The 20,651-nt window shown below is 44.2% G+C and overlaps 1 protein-coding gene across 6 annotated transcripts in view; it reads left to right on the top strand.

The window, feature by feature from the left end:
- NFAT5 (nuclear factor of activated T cells 5) overlaps positions 1-20,103 on the top strand; it is a 73,916-nt gene extending 53,813 nt beyond the window's left edge. For 5 of the 6 annotated variants that reach the window (XM_064160198.1, XM_064160201.1, XM_064160202.1 and 2 more), the window contains 8 exons: positions 1,340-1,474; positions 1,626-1,678; positions 2,768-2,900; positions 3,451-3,528; positions 7,029-7,177; positions 7,702-10,138; positions 11,234-11,480; positions 12,392-20,103. In XM_064160198.1, coding sequence (XP_064016268.1) covers positions 1,340-1,474; positions 1,626-1,678; positions 2,768-2,900; positions 3,451-3,528; positions 7,029-7,177; positions 7,702-10,138; positions 11,234-11,472 — 3,224 coding nt within the window. In that variant the 3' untranslated portion in view covers positions 11,473-11,480; positions 12,392-20,103. The remainder of the gene's footprint in view (positions 1-1,339; positions 1,475-1,625; positions 1,679-2,767; positions 2,901-3,450; positions 3,529-7,028; positions 7,178-7,701; positions 10,139-11,233; positions 11,481-12,391) is intronic. The other variant, XM_064160199.1, reaches the window with a different exon arrangement.
- Positions 20,104-20,651: the final 548 nt, after the last annotated feature.

Here is a 20,651-nt window from a genome sequence, read left to right on the forward strand (position 1 = left end):
TCAGAGCCTGCTCGTGCTGTGTTTTCACAGTATATTGCACTGATGCACCTGAAACCATAGGAGAGACATTAAGTAGGTGCAGGCTCATTATTTAAGGTCTGTGTTTTAAATGAATATAAACAGGTTTTGTTAGCAAACCTAAATCCAGTTACTCTTTTCAGAAGTCCGTGTGCCTGGAGCATATTTAGTAGTTGTGTAATGGTTGCCTGGGAACCTGCTTCAACAGCTGTAGAAAAACCCTTTCTGAAAGGTCATTAAATACTTTGAAGTGTTACAGTATTTCTGTTCTTCTGTGTAGTAAGCCCAGAATATGCTGTTATTAAACACTAGAAGTGGGCCACATAAGTGCAAAGCACAAGTACAAGCTTATGCCACCTGTATTTTATGGTGAATAGAAAAGGTGGTTGAGAAACTTTCATTAGAAGCTGGAATGATTTGAGAACATCAAAAGTAACAAACTCAAATACCTTATTTTAAAACATGCATTTAAATTGTCTTAAGTGCTTCTTTTCATTTAACACAAATGGTCTTAGTGGATTTTATGCTTTAAGAAGCATTGAAATAGTTTGCAGCAAAGACAGTTTGTAGTATACGTTATATAAACCATCATTTGAGGGTTCCAGGGATGTGTCTCTGAAACTTGTGGTCTCTTTGCTAGTCTACAGGATATAAATTGCTATAATCTCACAGAGATGTGTCTCGTACAACAATTTATCTTAGCTCAAATTTATTGGTCCAGAAAGTCACACAGCTATAGAATGGTTTGCCTTGGAAGGGACCCTCAAGATCATATGGTTTGAGTCTCCTGCATGGGCAGGAACATCTTGAACTAGACCAACTTGCTCAAGCTGTGTCAGTCTGAAAAGCACAGGTCAGATGGACATTGGTACTTGTAACCTTCTGCAAAGCAAAAATAAGCTTCATCAATCCACAGTTTTATGAGCTTACAGGTAAATGTGAAGGTATGCTACTGCTGGAGTCTGGTGTACATAGAGCATGGCAGGAGATTACAGAACCAGATTTCCTTCTCTCCTGAGCACTTCTCAAGCTTTAGCTTTAGCTCAAACACAAAGCTTCATTTAGAAGGTTTGATAAATGCAAGATAAAAGGGAAAGTTTCTTAGTGAACTGTTTACCTAAGTGTGATTTTTATGAGATCCTTGCACTTAGTGAGGGAATAATAGAAGCAGTTACCTTATGAAAAATTGTGTCAGGATTGGTACAGTAAAGGAAGAGGCTCAGGAAATTGTTCTGTTCTTTATAATCCTCTGAGTAAAAGCTTTTTGTTTTGGGTGTTGATATTTTCTTGATTCCAAACAATTTGTTTTTTCCAATTGCAGCTCAACCAGCAGGAGTTCCAGAGATCCTAAAGAAAAGTCTGCACAGTTGCTCAGTGAAGGGTGAAGAGGAAGTTTTTCTGATTGGCAAGAACTTTCTAAAGGGAACAAAAGTGATTTTCCAAGAGAATGTTTCGGGTTAGTGTGAAAGCAATAATGGCTCTGGGTGCTGAAGGGGGCATGTTTGGGTCCGTATTGCTTAGTAGTTTAGTGGCAGAAGCAGAATCAAAGGCACTGAAATTGCTTTTTATGGGCATGCAATAAATGATTCTTTTAAACTTTCATTTAGATGAGAATTCTTGGAAGGCAGAAGCTGAAATAGACATGGAATTATTTCATCAGGTACTTCTCTATTGTTATTTATTATTATATAAAACTACTCCAGTTGTGTTTCCAGAGAAGGCTCCAATAAGCCTTTCCTTCTTCCTGTGCATTTCTAGAAATAATAGTCTTTTTCCTGAAATATTCTACCAGACTCACTGAAGAGCTTGCCACTGTTTGGGGTTTATACAAGTAAATTACTCAGTTTCTAACTGAGAGCTTAGATACCACAGCAGCAGTGTGGTATATGGAGTAGGCGAGCAAGTCTTTGCCCTTAACGTAATGTAATTAAATGTAATTAAAAGGCCTAATATGAATTTTCCAGGAGCTTTCCTAAGGACATGTTAGGAGACTTCTGCATGGAGACGGATTCTGTCCCCATTGTGGTCTTTATTCCACTCTGAAACGTTTTCCTGAAGAGTAGTTTATTGTTTTGGACACAACTGGCTGCCTTTATAGAATCATTATGGACTAGGGGACTGAAATTAGAGGTGATTCTTAGATGTAAATGATGTGCTCCCAGCTCTGCAGGCATGGAATGCTGCCTTCACTGGCAGGAATCATGTCTCGCCTCCAGTGGGGTAGAGGTGTTTGGGGAGTAGACAGATCACTCATCACTGCTCCAGTTGATGAATGATTGCAGGGCCTGTTTTCTGATGTCTGCTGAAGGTTAAATCCGCTTACGTGTAACATCAGACTCCATTCTCCATCTGTCCACCCTCAACCTGACTCAGCAGCACGCTGAGAGGTCTGAGGCTAGCAGTGCTGATGGCAAACTGATCAGAGTGCAGTCAGGCATGTTAGGGATAAGCTTGTGTTTAAAGGGCTGGAATTCATATGTCTTTCCTTTCTGCACCTCCCAGTGGAGCTCTAAGTTGCCAGTGTGCATTTCATGAGAAGCTTACTCAAATCTTTCTTCTAGCACAAGTTAGTAATCAGTTTATTTCACTGAAAGGGTCAACTGAACACCTTTCCCCCAGTGACTTCAGTTTTCATTTAGCAGGCTGTTTCTTTCTTTGTGTGGCTGTAAACACAGTTAAGGTCAATAATAACAGTAAAAAAATAAACAAACTTTCTAACACGATTAAAAAAAATATTTGTGCATTGCAGAATCACCTTATTGTGAAGGTGCCACCATATCATGACCAGCAAATAACCTCAGCTGTTTCTGTGGGAATTTATGTGGTGACCAATGCTGGAAGATCACACGATGTGCAACCATTTACCTACACTCCAGATACATGTATGTGAAATGGGAAACTGGAGGAGGGAATGGGCAGTTTTACCTGCTGAGCTTCTCAGGTCGTAGCATTTAGCCCACCCAACAGAAAGGTTAAGTAATGTGGATCTTGCCAAAACCCTCTTGCTGGTGAGGTTTGCTCTGTTAAATAATGAAATCTGAAGGCTTGGCTTTTCCCTTTTATGTGGCTCAAATTTCAGCTGCGTGGAGACAGCTGTTCTTGCAAAGTAGCATCCCTTTCTAGTGTAAGGTTCAAAATGAAGCTGAGCAGACACAAAGTCAACATACTACATGCAGCAACCCAAACACAACTGGAAAACAGCAGCGAGCTTTGTCCTGAAGAAAGCTGAAGTTTGACCGTATCATATATTTTTGTTTCTATATTCCAATACACAATGCAAAACTTTGTGTTTTTCAAAGAACCTGAGTTGCTTTAAGATTTAAGTAACTCTTTTGGTTTGCTTTGTTATTTTTTTTCTCTCTCTCTTTTTTTTTTTTCCTCTTGTTTGCTGTTTTAACATAAGGAAGTTCTCAGTGTGTTTTGTCTCAACAGCTGGTACTCTGAATGTTAATGTGAAGAAGGAAATCTCCAGCCCAGCCCAACATTGTTCTTTTGAAGAGGCTATAAAAGGTATTAAATTGATTCTTATCATTGTTGTTAATAATTTAACTATAAATGCCTATCCAAATTTGGAGGAATGAATCAGACATCCTGTGAAGATAAGTCTCTGCTTATACAAGCTGGCTGTATACTTACAGTTGGGTTTGGTTTTTTGATTCTGAGTGTTTTGCTTCATAACAGTGTTCCTGTAAGCATAAAGACAAAAAAAAGGTAAAAAGTCCAGAGAAGGGCAATGAAGCTGGTGAAGGGTCCAGAGCACAAGTCTTGTGAGGTGCAGCTGAGGGAACTGAGAAAAGGAGGCTGAGGTGATGGCTTCTAGCTCTTGACAACTGCCTGAGAGGAGGCTGGAGTTTAAGGGACGTTGGTATCTTCTGAGTAACAAGAACATAAGGAAATGGCCTCAGGTTGCCCCAGGGGAGGTTTAGATTAGACATGAGGCACAGTTTCTTTTCCCCAAAAGACCTGTCAAGCCATTGACCAGGCTGCCCAGGGCCCTGGTGGAGTCTCCACCCCTGGAGGGGTTTCAAAGCTGTGGAGATGTAGTGTTGAGGGATACAATTTAGTGGTGGCTTAAGGGTTCAACTTGATCATCTTAAAGATCTCTTTCAACCAAAACAATTCTATCATTGTGTGATTGTAACATCAACCAGAATAGAAGAAATTCTGAAAAAAACCCAAAACAAAGAAACCCAAACCCCACACTAAATAAAGTCATTTTTCACACCTCTGGGCCCACAGTCTAATCCTTTAATGTGCTCGTGAGTGAAAAAGAAAAAAAGCAGCCTAAGATGGAGGTTAGTACAAAGGATTTAGAAACTATATAGTGTTAATTTAAACAAAACCACACAGAAACGTTTTAGAGGGGAAGAACTAAGTGCTGAGAAACACTTCATCATGCTAACTTGGTACTTATTGTTGTCCAGTGGTGTTATACGTCTGATTTTGATGGACCTAGTTAGGTCTCTTTAGTGAGGTTGTCTCTTCGCATGTTTTTTGTACCAAGGAGGCACGTTTCAGGTTTGCCTGGTTTTTAAGTGTGAAGTGAATTGATCCTTCTGAGACTGAAATACAAGTAGAGGAAGGAAATGTTTCTTAGTCGATGGTTAAAACTCTGATGGTGTACAAAGGTTACTGGAAATTTCCAGAGCCTGCTCTAGTGAAAGTAGGTTGGAAGGTAAGCAAATTAACAATGTGATCACAAGTTCGATAGGAATCTGTAGCTTCAGGTTAGAATCATGAAGCTCATGTTTGAAGTTAATAGCTTGGTCTTGGCAGGGGATGTATTTACAAGTTGACTTTACAACTCGTTAGGGAGGATAATCAAGGAATGATGAGTTTAAACCTGCAGAGAATATTTGCAGAAGAAATGTGCAGAAATATTTAGGGCAGTGAAACAAAGTGATAGAAGGCTTGGGAAGGCTTCAGTAGCAAGATGAAAGAGATGAGGGAAATAATAACTAATGTATCAGGGTAAGGCTGAGATCCAGCTAGCTGTTAGGGGCTTAACCACGGGAAGGCACCACCTGCTTCAGGAGAACATCTGCTGTTCATAAGAGCACCATGTGCTGTTCCTGCTGCTTCACGTCCTCTGTTTAGTGTATGCGACACATCTCAATTTACTTTCTGGTGTGGGTTTTCTGCTGGCCAGCTTAGTTTTTGATGGCTCATTCCTGTACCTGTTCTGCCCAGGGAGGTGGTGGAGTCACCATCCCTGGAGATGTTAAAAAAACATGTAGCCATGGCAGCTGGGGACATGGCTTAGCAGGTGTGGTGGTATTGGGTTGATAGTCATAGGGATCTTTTCTACCCTTAATGGTTCTATGACTCTGTGATTCTGTGCTCTAAGTTGAGCGTGAACCAGAGGTCAGGGAGTTTTGCTTGGTTTATGTATTTTGTTTCTGCATATTTCCCAGCCAATCCTTCCTCATTGTCTTGAAATGCCAAAGACCAGGTGGGGATGCAGTGGGATGCTCCTTTCTTCCTGTTTCCTTTCACTGGGACCAGCGTGCTTGAATTCGTGATTTCTTAAGTGGCATCATTTCCAGCAGCCCTGGCCAAAGAGAGTGAGCTGCTGTTGACAGGAACATGTAGTTAGGGACTGAGTTCTTGGGTCTTTATCTACAGGCAATTTTCATCTTTCTCTCAGGTATCTGTGAATATTCCTTAAACTAATTTCTATTACAACATCTGCGTATGTTAAAGAAACCCCCAAAACATGGCTTCCTAAAGCCATTGCAGCCTCTCAGCTCTGACATTTTAAGAGCCCTCATATTTGACAGACTTTAGTGACAAGTTGCATTCCAGGACAACACATTTCTAAATCTAAGCTGTCCTGTAAAGCTGGAGGAATGTGGGGGTGGGGTGGACAACCATGTACTAGGTCTTTGCCTTCTAAACACTGAATTAGTTGGAACTGGTTGTTAAGTGGTTCACAGTGGATTCAGTTTGCAGCTTTGGGAGAAAAAGGCAAGAAGGTGTCTGTGCCTTGGTAAGGTGGTGACAAGCTTTCAATTAGGAAAACGACTTAAAAGTGTTGGAGCTAAAAGTTGTAAACCAAAATATGTTACAAAAACACAGTTAAGGGACCAAAGCCAGCAGTATTGGTGTGATTCTGAAGCTTCCACATCATTATTATCTCACTTCTTTTTTTCAGTCTCCCAACCCAAGATGTCACTGTGAATGAACATACCCTTGGTAGGATCTAATCTGGATGCCACTGAGAATTTTTTTTAGCTACTTACATAATTTGTTTCTGATGAGCACAAGATGATTAAGCACATAGGGAAGCTTATAAAATGTGACTATGATATAGAAGAATCCAGACTGCTGCCTTTGAATACCCTGTATGACCTCATCTGTCCTGAAGCAGATGTGTTTTGGAATAGTCTCACTCCAGCTGTTCCATGCCAGCAGCACAGTCCAACACATCAGATCTTGGGGCTTGTCTTTTCTGGAACCACCCCAAACCTTAAGTTAACAGGAGGAGGGAATAAATTTGTTTAGCTGTTGGTATATTGATAACTGTTGTCGTGCTGAGAATTGATTGCTAAAGACAGAAAATAACATTTCAGAAGAGTGTTTGGTTCTACACATTAAAAACACACAAAGCTTGCTCCTAGGACCTGGCATCTTCTTGATGGGGATCTGTACAATCTTTTGCTGCTATGTTAGTGTGAGGTTAAGGTTTGTTGTAAGCTTGGAAATCTGTTGCTTTATTTTGAAGATGAATTTTTTAATTTATTTTAAAGTACTTTTGGAAGTGTGTGTTGTTTTTTTTACAGGCTTTGCCATTGGTTTGGTTTAAGCTCAGTTTCAGCAGTGTTTTAACTCAAGAAGGTTAATTTCGCTTAAAGCAATGGTCTCTGTGCATGTTACCATCTTGTATGAGGATGAAGGCTCTGGTAGGGATGAAAAGTGAAAGAGGAAGCTGGCCACCACTAGAAGTCCTTTCTGTATGTAGCCAATGTTAACATTCCATTGCCCTTCTCTGTTTTCCTTTGTGTCTGCAGCAGTGAAGGCCACGGGCTGTAACCTGGAGAAAGTGAACATTCTTCCTAGTGCCTTGATAACTCCACTCATGCCAAGCAGTATGATTAAGAGTGAAGATGTGGCTCCAATGGAAGTAAGTGCAGAAAAAAGATCTCCCTCTGTCTTCAAGGTGAGTCTCACTGTGATCTGAAGACAGTAGCTTTAGTAGTCTTGGTTGCATCTACCAGTCAGTCTGTTCTACCAGTCAGTTCTAATAGCAGAGAGAAGTAACAGACAGGGAAAATACCATGTCTGAAGCTGCTCTGGGCAAGATAATCTGATCACAAAGTGTGATTCAAATAAGACAATTTCCATTTAAAAGCAACTTATTTTGCACCCACACTCAAACTGCTTGGTTAGTGGTTGATACTGTGGTGAACTTTTTGCTAGTTCTGTGTCACAGGACAAAACTTAATGTTAGGATATTATTTTAATCACTCCCTAGCATTACTTTCTTTAAATTGTACTGTGACTACTTCCTACAGTAGCATTTCCACTGCTTAGTCCCTTGCTGACTTGTCTGGTTAGGTATGGAGAGATACAGAGCCACCAAATCTGCCATCAGGTCTTTCCTGAGCATAGTGGAGTGGTGGAACTTTGATAAGCACAACCTGAGTAAGTTTACAAATGGCTTAATGGTATTGCTCTTTGCAGGCTTCAAATGTGGTTGGACCAACTCAGCAAACATTGGAAAACAGTATGTCTGGCATATCAACTTCTGCTTCCCATTTACCTTCTGAGAATGAAAACCAGCAGCAAATCCAGCCAAAGGTGTACACCCCTGAGACACTAACGACCATCCAAACGCAGGACATTTCCCAGCCTGGAAGCTTTTCAGCGGTCTCTACTCCAGGTCAGCTGCAGAACAGTGATGCCTTACTGCAGCAAGCTGCACAGTTCCAGACAAGAGATTCCCAAACCAGGGAAGTCCTGCAGTCGGATGGCACAGTAGTCGCTTTGTCACAGCTAACCGATGCGTCACAGCAGCAGCAGTCGACGCTCTCGGAACCAGCACAAGCGTTGCAGCAGCAGATTTCATCCAGTATTTTCTCCTCGGCCAGCGGTGTGAGTCAGTTGCAGAACACCATCCAGCAGCTGCAGGCTGGCAATTTTCCGACCAACACTGCCACGGGCAGCAACAGGAATGTCGACTTGGTGCAGCAGGTATTGGAAGCTCAGCAGCAGTTGTCCTCTGTTCTCTTTTCTGGTTCAGACAGCAGCGAGGATGTTCAAGATCAGCTAAACGCAGATATCTTTCAGCAAGTTAGCCAGATCCAGAGCAGTGTAAATCCTGGGATGTTTTCCTCCTCGGACACTGCTGTCCATTCCAGACCAGAGAACCTTTTGCCTGGCCGAGCTGAAAACGTTCACTCGCAGCCTGAGAACGCATTGTCCAACCAACAGCAGCAGCAACAGCAGCAGCAGCAGCAGGCGATGGAGACTTCTGCAGCAATGGTGATAGGCATCCAGCAGAACATTTGCCAGGCTGCCACACAGATGCAGTCCGACTTGTTCTCTTCAACAGCGTCAGGGAACGGAGCCCTCCAGCAGTCTCCTGTTTACCAGCAGGCTTCTCACATAATGAGTGGCTTATCAGCCAGCGAAGACATGCAGATGCAGTGTGAGTTGTTCTCATCATCTCCTGGCGTTTCTGGAAGTGAGACTACTCCTGCAGCTCAGCAGCAGGTCTCCAACAATGGACCTGCTATGTTTCAGGCGTCAAATTCTGCAGATGGAGAAGAGGGTTCAGGACAGAGTAAGCAGATGCAAAGTACTGTATTTCAGACCATGGTTCAAATGCAGCACAGTGGAGAAAGTCAATCTCAAGTTAATCTCTTCTCATCTACCAAAAACATGATGACTGTCCAGGCAAGTGGAACTCAGCAGCAAGCAGGTGGGCTGTTTCAGCAAGGAGGAGAAATGATGTCCATTCAGTCGGGAAGCTTTATGCAGCAGTCTCCGCATTCACAGGCTCAGCTCTTTCACTCTCAGAACCCGATTGGCGATACTCAGAATATATCCCAGGAGACACAAGGCTCTCTTTTTCACAGTCCAAATTCCATTGTCCACAACCAGACCAGTACTAATTCCTCAGACCAACTGCAGCCTCCCATGTTCCACTCGCAGAACACCATGGGCGTATTACAGAGCTCCTCAGTTCCTCAAGACCAGCAATCTGCCAACATGTTCCTCTCCCAGAGCTCAATGAGCAACCCTGCAACACAGGAAGAGCAGATGTCATTCTTCACGAGCCCAAATTCCATTTCTCCTCTTCAGACAGCAACAAACACTGAACAGCAGACTTCATTCCAGCAGCAGACACAGATCTCTCACATGCAGAGTTCTATGCTTCCCCAGGAACAGCCCCAGACACAGCCTGCTCAACAAGGCTTGTTTCAGTCCCAGGTGTCTTTAGGCTCCATCCAGTCCAGTTCAATCCCTCAGAACCAGCAAGGAGCAATCTTCCAGCCTCAGCACTCGATAGTCGCTATTCAGAGTAGTCCTCCCTCTCAAGAGCAGCAGCAGCAGCAACAGCAGAACATGATATTCAGTAACCAAAATGCGATGAGTACAATTGCTTCTCAAAAGCAGAACATGATCTTCAATCCAAATCAAAACCCCGTTACCAATCAGGAGCAGCAGGGTCAGTCCATTTTTCATCCACAGACCAACATGGCATCAATGAACCAGGAGCAGCAGCCCATGCAATTCCAGAGTCAGACTACAGTGTCTTCTCTCCAAAATCCTGGATCCAGCCAGGCAGAAGCACAGCAGCCAGCCATCTTCCATAACTCACCCCAGATTCAGTTGGTCCAAGGGTCACCAAGTTCTCAAGAGCAACAAGTCACCCTCTTCATCTCCTCAGCTTCCATGTCTGCCCTGCAGAACAGCATGAGCCAGCAAGAGCTGCAGCAGTCTCCAATGTACTCTTCTCAGAACAGCATGGCAGGAATGCAGGGAACTGCTTCTCCTCCACAGCAGCAGCCTTCTTTATTTCACAACGCGGCAGGAGGTGCCATCAACCAGTTGCAGAACTCTCCTGCTTCGTCTCAGCAAACATCAGGAATATTCCTGTTTGGCATCCAAAACAGTAAGTGACAGATGCCCAAATCCGGGTTTGTGATTTACGAGAGCTGCTCCTTGGAGCCCACAGGATTTTGTTCAGTTCTGAGGTATTGTAGAAGTTAAATAACTAAATTCTGGAATGAGTAAAGCAGCACTAAAATGAAGAATAACAAACTCATCACCTTGCCCTGAATGTTGCTGACTTAAAGCCCTACAGTCGTTTCGATGGGAAGAGATCTTTAAGACCATTGAGCCCAACCCTTAACCCAGCACTAGGGGTTTTTTGTTTATTCTTCCAGTCGAGTGTTGGCCTCTGGGGTGGTAACACATTTGGTTGCAGTTTGACCTTGAGCAACCTGGCTTAGTAGGAGGTGTCCTAGCCCATGGCATTGGGTTTGGAACTAGCTGATCTTTAAGGTCCTTTCTAATCCCAACTGTTCCATGATGATAAAGACTTTATATTCAATATATACACCTTGAACCTCTGCTTATGCCCTAAAGGAGCAATGGGCCAAGGAGGTCATGTGAACAAAAGTGCCTGTGAAGTTCTACAGAGTGCATAGTCAGGATGGTTATATGTGAAGAGGTTTGCTGACTCACTGCCTGTATTCCCGCAGTTGAAGAAGGACATTGAGGTGCTGGAGTGGGCCCAGAGAAAGGCAAGGAAGCTGGTGAAAGGTCTGGAGAACAGGTCATGTGAGGAACAGCTGAGGGAGCTGGGGTTGTCTAACTTGGAGAAAAGGAAGCTGAGGGGAAACTTTCTGGCTCTCTACAACTCCCAGAAAGGAGATTGGTCTCTTCTCCCAAGGAACAAGTGACAGGACAAGAGGAAACAGCCTGAGGTTGCCACAGAGGAGCTTTAAGTTGGCTGTTAGGAAAAATTCCTTTACTGAAAAAGCAGTGGTGCATTGCAGCGGGCTGGCAGAGAGGTGGTGGAGTCACCTCCCTTCAAGGGCTCAGAAAGCCTGTAAACATGGCACACGGGGGCATGGTGTGCGGGAGTGGTGTTGTTGGGTTGGTGGTTAGACCTGATCTTAGAGGTCCTTTCCAATCTTAATGATTCTGTGATTCTATGAACTGCATTTAAATGGCCTTTTATTCTTCCCATGCTGCTAATCAGACTGTGGCCAGCTGTTAACATCTGGACCGACTACACTGCCAGATGAGTTGATGGCCATAAGTCAGCCAGGACAGCCCCAGAATGAAGGGCAAGCTGCGGTGCCGGCGCTTCTCTCCCAGCAGATATCTGAGACTCCTCCACTACCCTCAGCTATGGCAACCAACCAGAACATGGAGAAGATAGATGATCTGCTTGTGTCACTGCAAAACCAGGGGAACAACATGGCTGGCTCCTTTTAATTCGTCAAGTGAGTGATGGGCTTGAGTTCTGGGTTCCTTCCTGCTGCTTTCCTTCAGCGAGTCTCTCCTTTGCAGTGTGTCACCATGCTGCCAGAGGTCAGCTAAAACAGCAGTAGTGCTGAATTAGCAATAACACCAGTGGCTGGAAGCCAAGGCTATTTAAAACAGAGGTCAGGATTGGTATGAATTGGTTGAGGTGGGGTCTTGTTCAGCTGCTATCTATTTTGTCACCTGCTGTTAGGCTCTAGGACTTTACTAGGAGGGAGAGTTGATGGCTGGCAGCTTGGCAGATAAAAGCACCAGGAAATGTGACTACAGTTGAAAACTTGAGGCTTATTGAGTGACTAGCAGCCCAAGTCTGTACTGTTCTGAGGTTGTCACCTGGGTTATGATACTGTAACATGAAAGCAAACTTTGGTAGAACGTGGTGGCTGTTGAGAGTGTGCCACATACTAAGTCTTTGTTAGGAATGAACTGCCACCATCACCTGCTACTAGGAGACATCCTGCCTGGGAAGGTGCCTTTTTGGCAGAGCTGAGGAAGGCTTTGACTACAAATGAGTACCAAGATCCAGGGGTATCATGTCATCTGCTGCTGTCCACTGTGTGTAACTTGGCTGTAGCTGACTGTAGGGCTGTCCTGAGTCCCCCAGAAGATTTACTTAAGTGCTGCACTTCATTTTCTAATCTAAACTGTTTAAACTTCCATTTTCTAAACTTTGGTATATAAAATTATGAACTTAAAGACTGGAAGGAGAGTGATCCTGCTCTGTGACAGAACGCTGCACTCTGATGCTCACTCAAGGTTTCATGTCTGCTTGTGAAGAGCACTTTCAAGGTGAAGGAACTACAGAAAAGTGAGAGGATGGCTTTTGGTAATTGTGCCTAACTTTTTTACTTGCTTGTTTTTTCCCCTGCAGAAATTCCATGAAGAAAAAAAGCGATGATTTCCCAGATCCTCTCAGACCTTCCTACTCTGGATTAGGCTGTGTGGAACTGATTGCTTCTGTCAAAAAGTGGCCCTCTTCTCTAAAGAGCACACCCGTGGCCAATTGCAGTGTCTAGCACCTAAGGCTGTGACCATAGTACTGGGATTTGTAGTGCCAATAATGCTGAAGAGCTATGCTTTGTTTTACTGGGGCGTGGGATTGTCCTATTACCAGATTCCTGATCCTCACTAGCAGTGAGGTGCTCTCTGAATTTAAAGCATACCTGGTCAGTTGTTATTGTTGGTAGAAGGTAATACACATTACCATGTTTACTTTTTTTCCCCTCCCCTTCCTTCTTCACATCCCTTCTTTTGACTAGAAAAGCTTGTGAAGCCAGAAACATCAATGCCTGTGACATGAGCCGTGACCCATAGCTGTTAGTATGTAGAGGGAGCATGTTTTGCAGTCAAATGGGAGAGCCAGTACTGTAGTTTGTTGTAGTAGGTGGCAATAAAAAGTATTGCTAACAGTTAAAATATTGATAATGGTTAGGAAGCAGCAGCAAATCACTGGCTGCTGTGAGTGGCCAGAGCTGGCAGCTCCCCAGCTGAGATGTGATAACGGTTTCTGTGTTCCTTACATGTAACTGTGCAGAGAGTGAGGGTTTGTGGCTCTAACCAAGTGAAGAAATGAAGGGGAACTTTCAGTGAAATTCTGCTCTTAAAAGCTTAGAACACCTTAGGCTTGAGAAGAGAATTCTGCCTGGCTGAGGAAGAATGTGTCTGGCTCAGATTAGTGGGGGTTAGACCTCCAGAAAGCTGCATTAGCCGTTCTCAAACCAGCCTTCACCCAGCCACCCTTGCCATGGTTTCCCTTCTCTCTCCCTCAGTTTCATACTGTGTTTTTAACAAAGATGTAAGTATCCTACTGGCTTTAAAGAGCAGAAGCAGCTTTAGGAATCCTCAGCATTCAATTGTTTAGTCAGTAGAAGCTTTGACATATATGGATTAAGGAGAGAGGAAGCAATTTCTCCACCACCTTCTAAATGCAGGAATCTCCCTTCTCCAGCTGTTACTGATGTAAATCTGCAGCTTGACTTTACTCCAAGTAGGGGGGCAAACGCCATCGTTTCGAAGCGTTCTTGAAGATTTCACTTCATCCTGAGCTGTTGCATCTTTGTAGCGCACTGAGCTCATCGCAGTTTTGAAGTGATGCTTTACTTTGACACCGACAGTCCCCAGGTCTCGTTTCTAGATCTCGTCACGTCTCAATCCAAACCCACAATTGACTGATGTTACCGAATGTAAAACCAACCCACTCCAGCCCGTGCAGTTGTATTGTGAGGCGTGTGGATTTTTCGGGTGCTCCAACTCTCCAGAACAGTTCAGTGATCTCTCACTACAGCCTCCTTCAGATGTTTGTTGTTCCTCCTCCTGCCTGTAGGAAGCTGTTGGGGCGGGTCGAGCCCAGCAGCTCCGCGTGTGGCTGTTCAGCCCCGGTAGAGTCTAGCTGGCATCACGTCCCTTGTCCTTTTTGTTATTTGGAATAACAAAGCCTAGTCTGTAAATGGGTTTTAAGTTACTCTTGTCCGTTTACCGTGCGTTTTCTCCCCAGAACTCGTGTGCATAGTTGAGCCGTGTAGAGTTTTCGTTTGAATGGATTCTCCTGTCTGTCCGTCACGACGTTCACTTTCTCTTTCTGTCTCTCTCTTTCTCTCTCTCATTGAGAGGCATTGAATTACGTTTTCAGTAGTAAGGCTTCTTGCCGATATGAAGGGAACTTTTCAGAAAGAGACCTGCTCTGGGTCATTTAATTTTGAATACAGTTTTCAATCGTTCAAGTTTTGGATGGTTTATATCTAATGTGTGTTTCATTTTTTTGGAAAGCTATATTTTGTATTTAGGAAATGGTATAACTATTTTGCTATTTGTACTGAGTGAGTACATTGGCATAAATATAAAAATTTATATATATACATATATATAAAATATTCTTTTTGCCACACATTTTTGTGGTAAATTTGTGAGTTTGTCTGATGTTCTACCACAACGTGGCGTCTGATAACAGTGGGGTGGGGTGGGGTTTGTTATGTCTTTATTGAGTATTTAAGTACTTTTTTGCAACATGAATAACTCGTTCATCTCTCGCCATTCCATCAGGCAGTTTGCTGTTCCAGCTGGCTAGGAGAAGCTTCGCTGTGTGCTTTGGTGTGTCTTGTCGCTCAGCAGCAGGACCTAGCGAGGAAGCCCTAGGCCTTTAGGGCTGTGCAAAGCGATGGGGTCTCGTCCAGAATGAGCCATTCAGCTCCTATCCACTATCACTGTCTATTTAATATTTTATTGTTAGCACCTCTGTGTTTTAACTCTTTAATTTATAATTACGCTGAGACCTTGAAAATTTTTAAATCATGATAGAAAGAATTCCCTGCTTCATCATGTCCAGAGCTGCTTTAATCCTGAACCATGCTTTTTTTTTTTACTTTCTTTCTTTCTCCCTTCTGTGATTTAATATAATTTTCTTTTCCTGCTAAGACAAAAGATTAACAAACTCCTCTTGTGGTTCATGACACGAAAGCAGCAATTGTGCAGCATTGGCTCAATGCTCCGTGTGTGCTATGTAGAAGACTGAGAATTATGGACCGAACCAGCTTCCAGACAGGGTGGAAGTCAATAGCCAGTTACTCAAACATGAACTGGTGGTGTTTGCAGGATCGCAGTCCCAGGACAAGCTGTCGGGTGTCAGCTGGGGGCCTTCATACACAGAAGTAGTCATAGGAATGATGAAGTCACTTGTGTGCTGCTTCGATTTGTTCCCTTGTTCCCAAGGGTTGTAATCCTCACGTTGAAGTGCTGTCAGTCAGTGCCAAGTCACCAGGGACCAATTCTCCATTCCCAAGATGTGTGTCCAAGAAAAGAATTTCATACCAGGACTGCTACAGCTCCAGGGGAAGGGTATGTTTGATTTGTGTGCATATTTTAGGTCGCTTACGAAGCGAAGAAAAAAAAAAAAAGTAAAAAAAGGAGAAAAAAAAGGTAATAATTAAAAAAAAAAAAAAAAAGGGCTGTGCTGTCACATTTTCCACTCCTGGGTAACACCTTCCTCGTGTTCAATTTCTCTTGTTCATTTTAGGTCAATGTTTAAATGTACAACACTTGGAACATGTGATTTGGTTACAAAAAGTATTTGTCTTTGGATGGAGAGATTGCTCAGCGGTTGATCAGTGCTTGAACAAGCCACAAGCAGCTGTTAGAGAGGATCAAGAGAGGTTTGGTAAGCCAATAAAAAGCTTAAAGACAGGCTGCAGGGTTTCATGGCAGAAAGAGCTGAGCCACAGCTGGGTTTTACCAGAGGGCTGACCACCTCCTTTTCTGATTTCAGCAGTTGATACTGATCACTGGAGCTTACTCAGCTTGGTTTGGTTTTCCTCCTCTGTTTACTCCTCCCCACGCTCACACCAAGTTGCCCATCAGCCACCAGTAGATACTTCCCTGAAGAGATGAGGCATTGGCATCCTATCAGGTCTGTTGTGGTTGAGAAAGTGAGAAAATGCCGAGATAGTAGACTTCCTAAATTTAAACGTCCTGTTTGCTGCAGGGAGATTAGACCAGATGACCTTTGAATGCCCTTCCCAGCCCAAACCACTCTGTGCTTCTGTGTTTCTGTTGTCTCCACACAGCAGCACCAGGTGAAAATGAAAAACACTGGGAAGAGTTTCCCCAGAGAGGCACTTGAATCCTCGTCCCTGGAGATGTTTAAGAGACAGAGGGAGATGTGGTGCTGAGGGACATGGTTTAGCACCAGACTTAGTAGAGTTAGGTAATGGCTGGATTTGATGATCTGAAAGGTCTTTTCCAACCAAAAAAAGATTCTGTGATTCTCTAGACCAGAGAGCTGTGTTTGCTGGGATGGAGCTTCCATGTCTTGTTTTTATTGACACTTGACAACTCTGACCCTTCATGTTGAGTTTAGGGCTGTGCTCTTCAGCTCTGCCTGTCTCTGCCACCCCCCATGTCCACTCTGCCCAGTATTCCCAGTGCAGAGGGGTTAGAACTCAGCAGGTTAAAATCTAGGGAGGCACTCATGGTCACCCATTGAGACTGTGCTCTTGTCTGCTTACACACCATGCACGCAGAGATATTTACAGCTATAGATTTCATACAGATAACATCCAACACAGTTATTAGCTGAACCTGTCCTCTGGCAGGAAGTTACTGGTGCTTTGTGCCTGATGAGCAATCCATGCTCTTGTTATTAATCACCTCTTGGCACTTCTGACCCTTCAGCAGTTACTCGAGCCAAATGCTTTGCTATTACTTTAGCATAAAGATAGAAGAAAATCTCAGCCTTGCTGCTTCCAAGTGGATGTTTAAACACCGATAATTTTATCTTAATCACTTCTAATCACAGACAAGGTAGTTACTTACTTTGTAGTTTTTAGACTAAAGCACAGGCAGTTGAGTGTTCATCACTCAGGGCACGCATCTTACTGGGAATACAAAGTCTGGGCAGCTCCAGCACTGCACATCCCCCAAATTTAGGTAAATTTAACTTCTCTTGTGATTTGGGGGTGGATTCAGTAGATCTATGAAAGAAACATATTTACCTTAAGGATAGTGAGACACTGGCCCAAGTTGCCCAGAAAGGTGAAGGATGCCCTGTCCCTGGAACCATTCCAGGTCAGGTTGTTTGGGGATCTGAGCAACCTGCTCTAGTTGCAGATCTTGCTGCTGACTGGAGGGTGTGGGATTGACTAGATGAGAGTCTTAAAGGTCCCTTCCCACCCAAAGCAGTCTGTGATTCTGTGATTTAGGATATTCTAAACAGAAAACTTGTCAGGACAGATTTCCTACTCCTGTTCTCTTTCCAGAGTCTTCAGAAGGAACACCACACAAGTCAGGAGCCAGCATTTGCCATCAAAAAGATTTTAAATCACTGTTTGAACAGCAGAAAAGATTTGGTAAGAAACATAATCAAACTCAGTTGTTACTGGAGTAGAAAAGCTGCTGTGGTTTCCCCAGGGGTAGGGGTGTGTGTGTGCAGGCCTGCATGTGGACCTGCATGCTTGCAGAAGCTGGAACAGAGTTTTAACTGTCAGCTCTGGACTCTCACAGCTCTGTGTGGCAAACTGCTGGTCACTTTTGCAGTATGATGAGAGGAGGAGGGGTCCAAGGGGTTAGGGACATTTATCTGAGTGGTAGAAGCAAGAACCAGGAGGATGAGTTGCTTTGCATGCTCTGAGCTGTAGGTGGAAGGTGAGAAGAGGAAATATTGGTCACTGCTGACTTCTCAGAAGGGCAACATTTATTTTCAGAGTGTTTTTTATGTTCCAGAGGACATAGCAGCTCTGTTACTTCATAAGCTAAAAGGAAACAAGCCTTGAGATGTTTTGGGAGTTCTGTTTCAGTCTGAAGTAGGCTTTTGGGGTATCTTGTGAGCACTTTGTGTTCTCTTCAGACCAGTCATGCCAGTTACAAATACCAGTAGTGCCCTGAGCCCATGCGCCTGCTACTGGCTGGAGGTTGAGTATGGGAGTCACTGCCAGAAATGTAGTAGATGGTGTTTAGGTACAAGGAAAAAGTGCAGCAGCAGGTGAACACCTGTAAAAGTAATTGTAAAGCTGTGTGCGGGGCTCTGTGGGTTCCACAGGAGGAGAGGCTTCTCTTCCCTTAGCCCATGTAGGGGTGTAAATAGGTAATGCCTGTATATTGCAGGGATATATATATATATAATGTATATAGAGGACTCCTGTAGCTGTTGTGTATACAGAGTAGACACAGAGTATGGACATAGTTACATTTTTATAAAGGTTACTTTTCCTTACTAGGAGGTTATTTACCAGGCTCTGTAGTCACTCACTGGCAGTTCTATGCCCCTCTCAGTACAGTACCCATGGTGCTGTTGGCAGTGTCGCTTGGGAGCTCCTGGAGGTCACTGATACCCATGGGGTAGGAGCAGCCACTCACTTTGGTGGCTTTGTGCCTTTTAATGGATAGTGGCAGATGTGATTTTAGCCAAGTGGTTGAACTGGTTCCGGGTGGGAGGCCTGCCCGCGGGATGGGCTTGGGAAGCGCAGCGGCAGCAGCGCCGGTTGTTGGCATCAGCATGTGCTCCCAGCTAGCTCCCCTCAAGGAATTCCTGGCTCCAGAACCTTTTCCATGCTCAGTGTCCCAGAGGTCTTGCAATAGGGAGTGATTGGTGCTGTGTTGCTCTCTTCCCATGGGGGTTGTGAAATTGTTCTTGCGTAGGAAAGCTGGGACCGTTTGGATTGGGAAGGTGAAGCTTAATCTGTCATTGCTCTTCTGTCTGCTCCCAGAGAGGCAGGTGTCTTTGGTTTTTAAATACTTTCCTTTACCAGCTTTGTACTGCAGCAGTCGCTGTTAAAAAAAACTCCTGGAAAGCTGAGGGGAGTTCTGCTTGGTTTCTAGCCACGAGGAACCTGCCCCAACTTGCACTGACAGATTCCTTACAGGTCATGTGAGAAATTAGACTCTCTAAGGGAAATCCAGATTGCAACAGCAGCAGTGTGTAGTTTGCCCACCATGACTTGTCAGGCCAAATCTGGTGTAGTTTGAAATGAGTGATCCATGGACATCCTTGTCCTGCTACAGGCTGTATCCAAGCTCCTCTGTCAGGTGGAAGCAAATCTTATTTCCTCTATTTGAGTCCTCAGTGTGTGGGTCTGACCTTTGCTGCTTCCAGAGATGGGTCACTGTTGCTGTTTTACACTTCATGAAATTGCCTCACCTCTAAAGTGGTGGGACAAGGGTGAGGAACTCCAGGATTTCCCTCCTGCTGTGGGACATTCACTAACACTCTGCAAGTGCTTGGTTCAGACACCAAAACTTTTAACAGCTCCCCATCTGCCTTCCCTTCACTGTAAAAAGCAAACCAGCAGCCCTCCGAAATGCACCAGCTGAGCACTTGCTCCAGGGTTCAGATCGGCAAAGAGCTCTGGGTTCAGGTCATCTAAGCGGCCTTTACCCCGACTTTGGAGCTGCCCTTTGGTGAACTGGGGAAGGTCCATCTCGAGTCCCTTGTGCAGGTAATTCCCTGCATGTGGCTGTCCCAGGGTGAGGATTAAGGTACCCAAGGAGTGCACCTTTTTGAAAGAGAGTAGCACTTGTGGGTGTTTATGGTACTCGTGGGTGTTAGTGGCACTTCTGAGTGCTGCAGAACTGGGACCACATTCCAGTGTCCTTAGCAGACCACAGCATTCCCAAAGCTTTCTTTCTGGACACTAATTGAAATGAGGTAATTTGAGATTACATTTGCACTCATTCATTAGCAGTGAGTAAGCTCCAAACCCTTCAGAGGAGAGCTTTCTGCCTCTTATCCTGGCTGCATCATTGAGTTCAGACCTGCCTTTCTGCCACGAGTTCCTGGCAAGCACTGGTCAACTGCTGAGCTGCCTCTTCCCCTGTCCTGCAATGTGAAAGTAGCACCAGATACTCCTTTGTGCACTCTGTGTATATGGCTTTCGTAGTTGGGATCTTCAGAGCACTGATACCCGGTGTTTTCAGTTTGTTCCATCAGGGGATATTTTATTTGCATCTATGTTTTTAGCTATCCTGTGATAACTTGTTGAATATTAAAAAATACCAATATTTTGCTTCTATTGGGACATTTGTATACTCGCAACTATATTTCTGTAAACAGCTGCAGTCAAGAATAAAACAAGGAAAGTTTTCATTTTGCAGTGTAAAGTCTTGTGGTGTTTCTTTCTAGGGTTGAAAGTGCCATTCTTCCATGCAGACCCGACCCCTCTGGGATCCACAGGAAATACCAGGATGGCATAAGCCCACACTGCACTTGCCTGTGATTGTATCTTGCACTGTGTCACACTTAAGCACTGCAGTTCCTTTCTGACTTTGTGAAGTCCAAAGGAACCTCTATGGTTATTACCCAAACACCAGCCTGGAATTTATGAGGTGCTTAAGGGTGAGACCGTGGCCCAGGTTTCACAGAGGTGTGAGAGAGATACCCCATGCCTGGAACCATCCCAGGTTGGTTATGTCTCTGAGCAAGGGGCTGTAGTTGCAGGTGTCCCTGCTGACAGCAGGGGGTGTACTAGGTGAGCCTTTAACCATCCCCACCCAAAGCACTTTGATTACCCACCACCCTCACTCGTGCCATGGCCCAAAGAGAACACTCTGAGAACCCTCTCCCCATCCTCCTCTTCTTCCTCTTGAGGCCCAGAGAAAGGCATATCTCACCCTGTGAGTCTGGCACAGGCAGCTGTAGAAACAAGATG

Source organism: Pogoniulus pusillus, chromosome 20 (genome assembly GCF_015220805.1).
Source record: "Pogoniulus pusillus isolate bPogPus1 chromosome 20, bPogPus1.pri, whole genome shotgun sequence".
NCBI lineage: Eukaryota > Metazoa > Chordata > Aves > Piciformes > Lybiidae > Pogoniulus > Pogoniulus pusillus.